At 43.1% G+C, this 11,279-nt stretch overlaps 1 protein-coding gene across 1 annotated transcript; it reads left to right on the top strand.

The window, feature by feature from the left end:
- Nucleotides 1-427: 427 nt before the first annotated feature.
- On the top strand, nucleotides 428-4,654 carry rxfp3.3b (relaxin family peptide receptor 3.3b). Its single transcript, XM_074633347.1, has one exon. It carries the CDS (start codon nucleotides 1,661-1,663, stop codon nucleotides 2,981-2,983), a length of 1,323 nt encoding a protein of 440 aa, XP_074489448.1. The 5' UTR covers nucleotides 428-1,660; the 3' UTR covers nucleotides 2,984-4,654.
- Nucleotides 4,655-11,279: the final 6,625 nt, after the last annotated feature.

The raw sequence follows: 11,279 nt of genomic DNA, 5'->3' as shown, positions 1-11,279 counted from the left end.
CTAATGTTGTTGTTTTTTTATCTTAAATTCCATTTATGCTGTGTGGGAGCTATTTAATTGTTAGTATTTAGTTGTTGTTTTACTAATAATAAGAAGTATTGTTTGATTTATTATTCTAGATGTTTACTTTATTTGGATTTGATTTTTGATCCTGTTTTCTTTTGCTTGTTATTTATTTAGTTTAATTATTTTTCCTCTTAAATGGACTGTTTGTAACTTTCAGAAATGCTTGTTAACAGCAACACCTGTGGCCGTTAAGTCAACGAAAGTCAGCGTCCTGTTGCTTGCGCTCGCTCTAAATAGACATGAACGAGCATCGCTCAAAACAGTGAGGCGACACACGTCAGCTAAAACCACAATATCACTCTATATTTCACCTGCTTGGCAGTAATGTTAGCTGACCAGACGAAGGTCTCTCCATGAACATGATTTAGATCTGATCCTAGTGTTGGCTTTTCCTGCTTCAGCCTCCCGACCGCGACCGGAGAGAACAGGGAAGACACCGGCACCCGGTCGGAGACGATAACATTTCTCGCTGCGGAGTCCCGTCACTTCACAAGACACAGAAAACCTCTGTTGGTCTGGAGGAGCTGCAGCAGTTATTTCTGCACAAACGTCCACTGTACATTTACTAGATATTCTCAGAGCTAAACTAACTCTTCTGCAGTGTGGAGTGAGCGCGCATGCACGTAAGAGTGGAGCGCGAGAACGCGCGCGGTGTGTGAGTGAAGGCAAGCAGGCAGAGGAGCAGAGACTCCGGCCCTGGAGACCAAAGCTACGGTGTCCCCCGCGTCCTCTAACCGCGGCCAACACTGTTTTGCAAGACGGGCTTCACTAGATATAACTTTGTGGTTTTGGTGCTTCCGTGTAGTTTGTGTTGGAGTCTCGTCTGAACAGCGTAGCCACACGCGAACGCGCATGGGACACCGACCCGGTAGATTTATACGTGTAAAAAGTTACAAACAGTCCCTTTAAGTATATTTATTTTTGTGTGCTTTGTGCTTCCTCTGCTTGCTTTTGGATGAATAAATCATCAGAGACACACACATGTTGCATGGACAATGGACTCTTCTGCCTGTGTAAACCACATCATACCCATGATGCATCAGTGGCCCTTTGATTTAAGTTAGATTTAGATTGTTTTGACAAATGGTCGCTTCATGCTGCTTGAGTCTTTTTGGAACACACCAGCTTGAGTCTCCTATAATATTATTATAAAAACGCTGAATGATTTACAGGTTGAAACAGGTGACTTATCAGCCTGCAGTTTTATGGGACACACAGGGGCAGGTGAGGGGGGGGGTTGACACGCCAGTCCCCCATCGGGCACGCGCCTCCTCGGGCACCAGCAGAACATAAAGTGAGCTGCGCGCACACGAGGCACATCAGTGAAGCAGTAACCGGCGGTAGTGAAAGAAGCTCCGGTGAGTTCAGTTTAGAGTGCCTGGTCCTCCTCCTGCTCCTGCTCCCGCTCCTGCTCCTGGTCCTTGTCTTGGTCCTGGTCCTGCTCCTGCTCCTGCTCCTGCTCCTGCTCCTGCTCCTGCTCCTGCTCCTGCTCCTTGTCCCGATCCTGGTCCTGGTCCCAGTGAAGTGTTAACATGAGCTTTGGGAACTCTGCTGCGCACCTGGAAGCTTTTCTCCAGAAGCGCAGCAGTAGGTGATGCGCGCTGCAGGACTCCGGTCGGGTTCGTTACCGGAGAGGATGGAAAGTGAGCTGTGGAACCAAAACACCACCACGTCCACCTCCTCCTGGAACCGGTCCTCCTCTGACCGGTTCTTCAGCAGCCTGGATGACATCGACGTGCCGGCGGACGGCTCCTCGGCGCTGCGGATCCTCATCTCCATCGTGTACTCGGTGGTGTGCGCCGCCGGGCTGCTCGGCAACCTGCTGGTCTTCTACCTGATGAAGGCGCGCTGCTGCGGCGGCGGACGGAGGAAGAAGAACCGCTCCTCCTCCTCCTCCAGCAGCATCAACCTGTTCATCCTCCACCTGGCCGTCACCGACTTCCAGTTCGTGCTGACGCTGCCCTTCTGGGCGGTGGACACGGCTCTGGACTTCAGCTGGCCCTTTGGAAACGCCATGTGTAAGATCACCCTCTCGGTCACGGTGATGAACATGTACGCCAGCGTGTTCTTCCTCACCGCCATGAGCGTCACCCGCTACTGGTCGGTGGCCTCGGCGCTGAAGGACCGGACCCGGCGGAGGGTGTGCTGCCCGGTGCGCTGGGTCATCGCCGGGCTCTGGGTCTCCGCCACGGTGGCCTCTTTACCCACGGCTATCTTCTCCACGGTAAAGATTGTGGCCGGAGAGAGGCTGTGTCTGCTGGGCTTCCCGGACCCGGACGGCCAGTCGTGGCTGGCTCTCTACCACCTCCAGAAGATCCTGGTGGCCTTCGTGGTACCCATGGTGACCGTCACCGTGTGTTACCTGCTGCTGCTGCGCTTCGTCCGGCTGCGGAGCATGAACAACAACACCGAGGTGAAGCAGCAGCAGCAGCAGCAGAGGAAGAGGAGGAGGTCCAGGGTGACCCGCTCCGTCACCATCGTGGTGCTCTCCTTCTTCGTCTGCTGGATGCCCAACCACGCCATCACCTTCTGGGGCGTCCTGGTGAAGTTCAACCTGGTCAACTGGGACAAGACGTACTACATGGTGCACACGTACGTGCACCCGCTGACCGTGTGTCTGGCGCACACCAACAGCTGCCTGAACCCGGTGCTCTACTGCCTCATGAGACGCGAGTTCCGCAAGAAGATGAAGGATCTGTTCTGGAGGATTTCCTCCTCCTCGCCCACCACCGGGATTACCAGCTGTCACGGTCTAAGGCCGTTCTCCGGGACCGTGAGAGCAGAGGAGATGGAGCTGGAGGACCCGGACCAGGACAACGACACGCAGGTTGTCATCCCGCTGAACAACGTGGAGACGGACACCTGCAGACTCTCTGTTTTAACGGAGCAGTGTGACACGGACGCGCTGCAGAAGTAAAACCAGACTTTAAAACAGAGAGTCTGCATCACAAAACCCCTAAAACCCCCAAAACAACATCCCAGTCGGACTGAAACGCAGCTGGATGCCTTTACGCACAGGTGCGCAATTTACGCACCTTTAACAGTATTTATATAGCACTTAAACCTTCTTTATAATGTAAGAAAATCTCGTGTTGCTGGAGTTTTTACCTCTTTAAACGAAACACTACAGGTTCTTGATTTGGGCTCCTGTTCCGATTGTGCCAAATTCAATAATAAACCACTAAAGGACCGGACACAGCTATACGTGGCGTATTAGATACTTTTTTTTACTTTGCATCAAAGGGATTGTATATATTCTAATCAATATTTAAGGTGAAAACATAAAAGGAGAGAAATAACAATTGTGCGTAAATTGCGTACCTGTGCGTAAAGGCATCCAGCTGCGTTTCAGTCCGACTGGGATGTTGTTTTGGGGGTTTTAGGATGCAGACTCTCTGTTTTAACGAACCAGTGCGACACTGACGCGCTGCAGAAGTAAAACCACACTTTAAAGGTCCCATATCATGCTCATTTTCAGGTTCATACTTGTATTTTGTGTTTCTACTAGAACATGTTTACATGCTGTAATGTTAAAAAAAAACTTTATTTTCCTCATACTGTCTGTCTGAATACACCTGTATTCATGCTCTGTCTGAAACGCTCCGTTTTACTGCATTTCAACGGAATTGCAACAGAATTGCCTTGCTAGGCATCAGTTTGGGTCCATGTTTACTTCCTGTCAGCTGATGTCATTAACATACACTGCAACCAGGAAATAAACTGGGACACATTTAGAATGTTTACGTTTAAAACCGTGTAATGGTCTAAATATTGTATATTTGTGACATCACAAATGGACAGAAATCCTAACGGCTTGTTTCAAACGCACAATTTCTGAATACGGGCTGTGGGTATTTCTCCGAATATCGAGCGTTTTGATAGTTTAACAGTATTTATAAAGCACTTAAACCTTTTTTATAATGTAAAAGACCTGAAAATCTCACTTTTTACAATATGGGACCTTTAAACTGACAGACAGAAAGAAAATCTCGTGTTGCTGGAGTTTTTACCTCTTTAAACGAAACACTACAGGTTCGTGATTTGGGCTCCTGTTCCGATTGTGCCAAATCCAATAATAAACCACTAAAGGACCGGATACCGCTATACGTGGCGTATTAGATGCTTTTTTGACTTTGCATCAAAGGGATTGTATATATTTTAATCACAATTTAAAGGTGACAAACATCAAAGGAGAGAAATAACAGTCGTGCGTAAATTGCGCACCTGTGCGTAAAGGCATCCAGCTGCGTTTCTGCTTCAGCTGACTGCTCTGAGTCCGACTGGGATGTTGTTTTGGGGGTTTTGGGATGCTGACTCTTTGGTTTTTTTAGGCTCAGTGTCTCATCCAATGCTGCTTCGTTCTCTAAAGTTCTCTCTGTGCAGACTTTATGTTCCCAGCAGAGGAATCTCTGGTCACTGTGCTGCAGGGAGGACTGAGCTGCCTCAAACATCATTCTGTGGAATATTATAGTTTGTTGTGGCTGTTGTGTAAAATGTTCGAGCTTGAGTCGGTGAATGTATTTGAAGAAACTGCCTTTGCAACCTTAAAAAACGATGTTTGGAGAATAAAACATTTAATTGGTGTTGACATTGATTCAGGGTTTTTTGCTGTTTAAGGTCTCTGTTGAGATGTGACAAGCAGGGCAGCAGGCTGTGATGCCTTCAGGGTCCAGTCTCCAGTGTTTACATGCCAGCAGCCTCAGAGCTGCAGTCTGTATCTGAGACTTTTAACAGGGGTGACTTTTATTTGAGAAGATGAAGATAAATGTTTACGCGTTTCTGTTGGCAGCAGACCACTTAAAGGAAACATAAATGTCTTCTGTTTCTTTAAAGATCAGAGATGTTTATTTGAGACATTTTAAAGGTTAAGCTCTGTTTGAGAGGTTGAGTTTATATTTTCTGAAACATTTTCTTCTGCCATGCGTCACAGCTGAGTTTCTCCAGTCTGGTTGGCTCATCCAAATCTGTCCAGTCAGTCCAGTTAGCAGCATTTCATTCTGATTTGAGCTGCCACTGTCAACCAATCACGGCCCAGGGCTAAAAATATTGATGTTAATACCCCAAAATTCACTTTTAACTAAGTTAAATAATTGGAAAACATTACATACATTTTTCATATCACGAGCATAAATATAAGTAGAAACTGACACTTATGTTCAATTAACCTGCTGTTTATTTTCTTGATTCATCGTTTGGTCCAAAAATTGTGAAACTTTTTGTTAGAATTTCCTAAAACCGAAATATATGACTTCAAATTAATAATTTGTTTCAGACGAAACCCCCCCAAAATATTCAGATTTCTATCAAATAAGACAAACAAAAGAGTTTCAGAAGCTGGATTCAGTAAGTGTTTGGTATTTTTGCTTGAAAAAAATACTTAATTTAATAATTAATCAAGTGTGAAAACAGATCATTTCAGCTCTAAAACAAACATGAAATGTGTGAAAAGTTATGACTATTTTTTATTACTACATATGTGTTTTCATCTGATTAGTACAGAAAACGCTGCCTTGTTCTCAGTTTGTACCAAAAACTCACTTTTAACTATAAATTACATCTTTTGCATCACATTTTTCACATCATGAACCATAATATATCTAAAAGCTAAATAATGAATAGTTACATGTTCTCATGTGTTTTTTTCTAACATGGATTATAATGACCACATTTGTATTTTCATCTAAATAGCACAAAAATGTTGTCCAATAGTTTTCATCTTTGGTACATATTCTAGGTTGTAACATTTAGGTGAAACTAACTGGGGTGAGGCTGCTCATGATTTTGCTTCCTTAACTGAAACGCAAATGTACAATTTGTACAAATAAGCACAGATTTCCCCTGAGACGAGCTCAACGGTGGAAATGTTTGCAGGCTGCAGATGGGTCATTTTCTCCAGATCTGCTGAAGGAAATGAAGAGAAAATAACTCATCTGCCCTATTAACTTCTACTGGAATCACATTTTTTTTTTTAATGCGCTCTGGTTGGATCTGTCCAGTCAGCTTGTTGCAGTATAGAAATCAATCAGGCCTCAGTATTAATAGGTCTGGTCCTCACATTCATGGCAAAAATTCACTTTTCCCTAGTTACTTTGCATAATAACTTATTTTTTCATGTCATGAGCCTTGATGTATTTAAAGACACAATAAAGAATTATTAAATGTTCTCACAGAAATTTGTGGTTTTCTAAAATAAATTATTATTTTGTATGATAACTATACTTTTATCTAAATAGCAGAAATTGCTGCTTCATTGTTCTTAGTTTTGGTTCATATTTATGTGAAGCTAACTGGGGTGAGGCTGCTCATGATTTTGCTTCCGTAACTGAAACGCAAATGTACAATTTGTACAAATAAGCACAGATTTCCCCTGAGACGAACTCAACGGTGGAAATGTTTGCGGGCTGCAGATGGGTCATTTTCTCCAGATCTGTTGAAGGAAATGAAGAGAAAATAACTCTCGTGACTGTTATGAGTAGATTCATTATTAATGAGTTTTTTTAAAAGCACTCTGGTTGGATCTGTCCGGTCACAGCAGCATGTTGCAGCACTTGAAGTAGAAATCAATCAGACCTCAGTATAAATAGGTCTGATCCTCACGTTCATGCCAAAAATCCACTTTTCCCTAAATTGCTTTGCAGAACATTTTTCATATCGTGAGCCTTCATATATTTAAAATAATAATGTATAATAATAATAGTAATAATAATAGTAATGATAATGTTCTCACAGAAATGTTCTGTTTTTTCTAAAAGAGATGATTTTGTATTCTGAAATTATTTTGTATGATAATTATACTTTTATCTAAATTTGGGGATATAAAATTTAAGTAAAACTGACAATTTTGCTTTCTTAAAGGCAGGGTGGGTGATCTTGAGAAACTAGCAAGAGTAGACTAGATTTTTTTAAAAGATCCAACCTAAAAACCCAGCCGGGTCGGGCCGAATGAAATGATCAGTCCGGTCGCACAGCAGTTCGTCAAATAGACACGAAATTGAACCTATTGATTCGTGTACATAGACACAAATTTCAATTTTTTTTCGTGATGATCAGCACGAAATCAATTTGTATGTAATCTACGTAATTGTGAAACAGGAAGTATAAAGAGCGGCGAATGCCGTGTAGGGAGGAGGTCGGGGTGGAAGGGTGGGTCTAAAAACACCAGACTTTCACCAGGAGATCGCTGTTCCCGTGTGAAACCAGAAGTCAACGTTGATTTATTTGTCACATAACTTCCGTACTTAAGTTACAGCACTTCTGGTGTTATTTTAACCCAAAACACCAACCTTTCCTAAACCTAACTGAGTAGTTTTATTTTGAAAAGACTGGAGCGGAAATTGACTCATGCATTATGGGTTGCCTGACATTCGTAGGAAAAAGCACAAAAAGTACGTTGTTGAAAGTCGTGCTGAGCTGCATGAAAGAAAAAAAAATTCTCTATGAACACGAATCAAATAAACTTTGTGACTATTTCACAAACTGTTGTGAGACTGTTGAAATGATTGGACGGGTTTGTTACAGTCCTGCGACTTTGTCTGGTTTTTTTTGAGAGCATTTGATTTATTGACTGCTTTCAGGATGTAATGAGAATTTCAACTAATATAACAAAAAAAATTCCACAATCTTTACCAACCCTGACTTTAACTGAAAAAGTACAATTTGTACAAATTTCACGTGAAGCTTTGTGGTAGAAATGCAAATGAATAGGCTGCAGAGTCATTTTCTGCAGATCTGCTGAGATAAAATAACGTGTGACTGTTTGATTCAAGGTTGAGACTTCTGAATAACTTCTGCTGGTAGAATTGAACCTTAATCAGGTAAAATTACTGGTGAAAAGTCTTTGGATTAAAGCACCAGTGAGCAGCAGGAACATGTATAATGTTTATTAGGGCTTCATATAAAAGAAGATAAACCAAGAGTAGATGAATAAAAGCAGGAGGACAAAGAGCAGCAGCTCGTTACGTAAAGACAGAAGACAGTCCAGCCTATAAACACTGAGGTGGACTTTGCTCCTCCGTATACGAGCCTCCATGAAGCTTTCATCACATAAAGCTGCTGCTGCTGCTGTAAGGAAACTAGTGGTCTGTGAAAATACAGCCGCCATTATCACACACGCACACACACGCACAAGCACACACACAGTGCAGTGGTTTAATGAGGTCAGCGGTGCTCTCAGTGTAAATGTTTTCAGGTTTAACACACGTCTCCGGTAGAGTTACAGTCCACTTACTTCTGTCATAATTACATTTACTACAACGCCATCACCTCACACTTCAACACAGATGCATTTAGCAACCTGTTCTCACTCCCAACTCGTCAAATACCGCCGTTTGGTCAGCGCCCCTGAGCATCGAAAACTGACGCACGGAGGCACCCTTTATAGCAACAGTGACAAACCGAGCTTTCAACTAACTCAAATGTGAACCCACCCGCGGCGTCAACAGACGGTCGGAGCAAGTGATGTAGTTTTAATAGCGAGAGAGTCCGTTCAGGGCGGAGGGAGGGGAGGTGGATGGGTCAAAGTAACGTTGACTTATTTTTAAGGGCTGTCAAAGTTAACATGATAATAACGCGTTAACACAAATTTGTTTTAATGCCACTAATTTCTTTAACACATTAACGTAACTTGCAATTTTTAAGTTGTAGTGGGCTCAGTTTTAAAGCTAGAGTGAAGATACTGGTATCACATGAGACTAGAAAACCTAATGAATCCAATCCATGTCATACTAGCTTGACAAGAAGGAGGCTAAATAACGCTCCAAACTTACACTAAATTTTGGCGAGGAAAAAAGGCCATTTCATGGCCATTTCCAAAGGGGTCCCTTGACCTCTGATCTCCAGATATGTGAATGAAAATGGGTTCTATGGGTACCCACGAGTCTCCCCTTTACAGACATGCCCATTTTATGATAATCACATGCAGTTTGGGGCAAGTCATAGTCAAGTCAGCACACTGACACACTGACAGCTGTTGTTGCCTGTTGGGCTGCAGTTTGCCATGTTATGATTTGAGCATATTGTTTTATGCTAAATACAGTACCTGTGAGGGTTTCTGGACAATATTTGTCATTGTTTTGTGTTGTTAATTAATTTCCAATAATAAATATATACATACATTTGCATAAAGCTGCATATTTGCCCACTCCCATGTTGATAAGAGTATTAAATACTTGACAAATCTGCCTTTGAGGTACATTTTGACATTTTTGACAGCCCTAGTTGGAATACATTCATCTTGTTATGGTTGTTGTTATGTGGAGTGAGTTTTAATTATTTTTTAGTAAGAGTGATGTATTCTCGGTGTGTTTTGGTTTTGTCTGTTTGCTCGTTGTCCGCCTCCTCTTGTCCTCGCTCTCTTTCTCACAACGCACCTGGTCATAATCTGCAATCAGCACACCTGCACACCAATCAAACCAGCTCCGCTTCTCTTCTTTAAAACCCGGCTCTACCAGCCAGTCTCTGCTGGATAGTGTCCATTCATGGTTTGTCAATGTGCCATGCTTCCAGCTCCAGCTAGTGTTTGTTACCAGTTTGTTTTCCTGCTGGCCTCCACTAGCTCCTGCTCTCTACTCTCCAGATAGACCTGCACCAACACATCTCCTCAACTCTCCTTTCCCTTCACTACCACCAACGCCAGCCTGAATAATCACAATTGTCCTGTAATAAAATACATTTTGTTTTCATTATCTTGTCATCTCGAGATAACAAACCATTTAGTTTGAACTTAATTATCTAATTTCTTGTTCCTGATACCAAAACGTGTTTGTGGAGCTTCCAAGATAACAAGTGAGACAAAAAATGATCTCAACATGTCAAACTGTTATCTTGTGATTACAATTTAATAATCAGCTTCATCTCATTATCTCAAGATAACAAACAATGTGAGTGGTTAATTTATTCTCTGTTGCCGTGTGATGCCTCTCTCTCTCTGACAGCTTGAAGCCACGAAGTTTATCTCCAGATAATGAGATTTGTTTTCATCTTGAAAAAAAGTTTGAAGTTCAATAATTGAGGTTTTAAGATTACCTCATAATTACATCATTATCTTTGAATAGTTTGGTTAAAAAGCAAGTAAACATGCTGTCATTATCTGCAGATGAAAGAGAGTAATCATTAGTAGTTTGCACACAGAGCCAGAGGATGGTGTGTGTTTGCAGTGACAGTATTTGTGTGGGTATATCTCTCCCAGCAGTAATAATAACACACTCAGTGTTTATTTCCTCTGCACACACTCAGGTCATGAACTCCGATAAATAGCGGCTGCATCATGGTCGGACCTCCGGGGCGTCGCCTCATAATTTCAGCTGACTAACAAGGTTTCATGTAGCAAGAGGATGGTGATTACTGCCGAGCCAGCGGGCCGGCCGAGTGCGAGTAATGATGTGATGTGACACACTGAGGCAGAACAACCACCCTCTTAGACACTCTACATTTACTCCAATGGGGAGGCTCCTGATGCATTTCTACATTCACAATATGGCAATAAAGACCTCACATCACTTACCCTGTGGGCCACCATAACTGTCCATCATCCAGCCCACTCATCGAAGAGGCGAATAAATGCCACATAAATGCGCAAGGGGTTTAAAGTGCAACAAGTACGCTTTTCTTGATTTCTGTGTGTCATTTGTACGCCATGTATCCTGTACTGATGAAAACACAACCACGTATAAATGCTACGGTAATGGTAAATGTCCACAGGGGCGTTTTTATCGTGGGGGATCGCCTCGCTTCTCACAAGGCTTATTGAAGGAGGCTGGACACGGGTGTTGGGGTATGGGGTATAAAACATGCGCAGTGTAACTGGGTTGTGTGTCAATTTCGGCAAGTGCTGACCAGATTTTACTGCACATGTGTTGTACCCCAAAGATATGACGCGTTAATGACGCGTGACCCAGCCACTTTCAAATAGGCCTTGGCTTCCCAGCATTGGAGGCTTGATGGGCTGCCACTAGACAAAAGGCACTCGGCATCTGATTGGACGAACGCTTTCCCTCGCGGGCTGCTGCTCCCAGCCAAGCCCTCAGGAAGAGCGCCCGCCGTTGATTTCAATTTTCGTAGTGGCCAAACGGCGGTACTAAAACGTGATGCCATTGGGCCCAAAAATACTTTTCCCCATAGACTTACATTGGGAAAGAGACGTCTCTAACTCAGCGTATATTTTTCTTAACGGGAAGTATAAAGAGCGGCAAAAGCCACATAGGGAGGACGTCGGG

Source organism: Sebastes fasciatus, chromosome 4, assembly GCF_043250625.1.
Source record: "Sebastes fasciatus isolate fSebFas1 chromosome 4, fSebFas1.pri, whole genome shotgun sequence".
Lineage (NCBI taxonomy): Eukaryota > Metazoa > Chordata > Actinopteri > Perciformes > Sebastidae > Sebastes > Sebastes fasciatus.
This window is presented reverse-complemented; position numbering and strand designations above follow the sequence as displayed.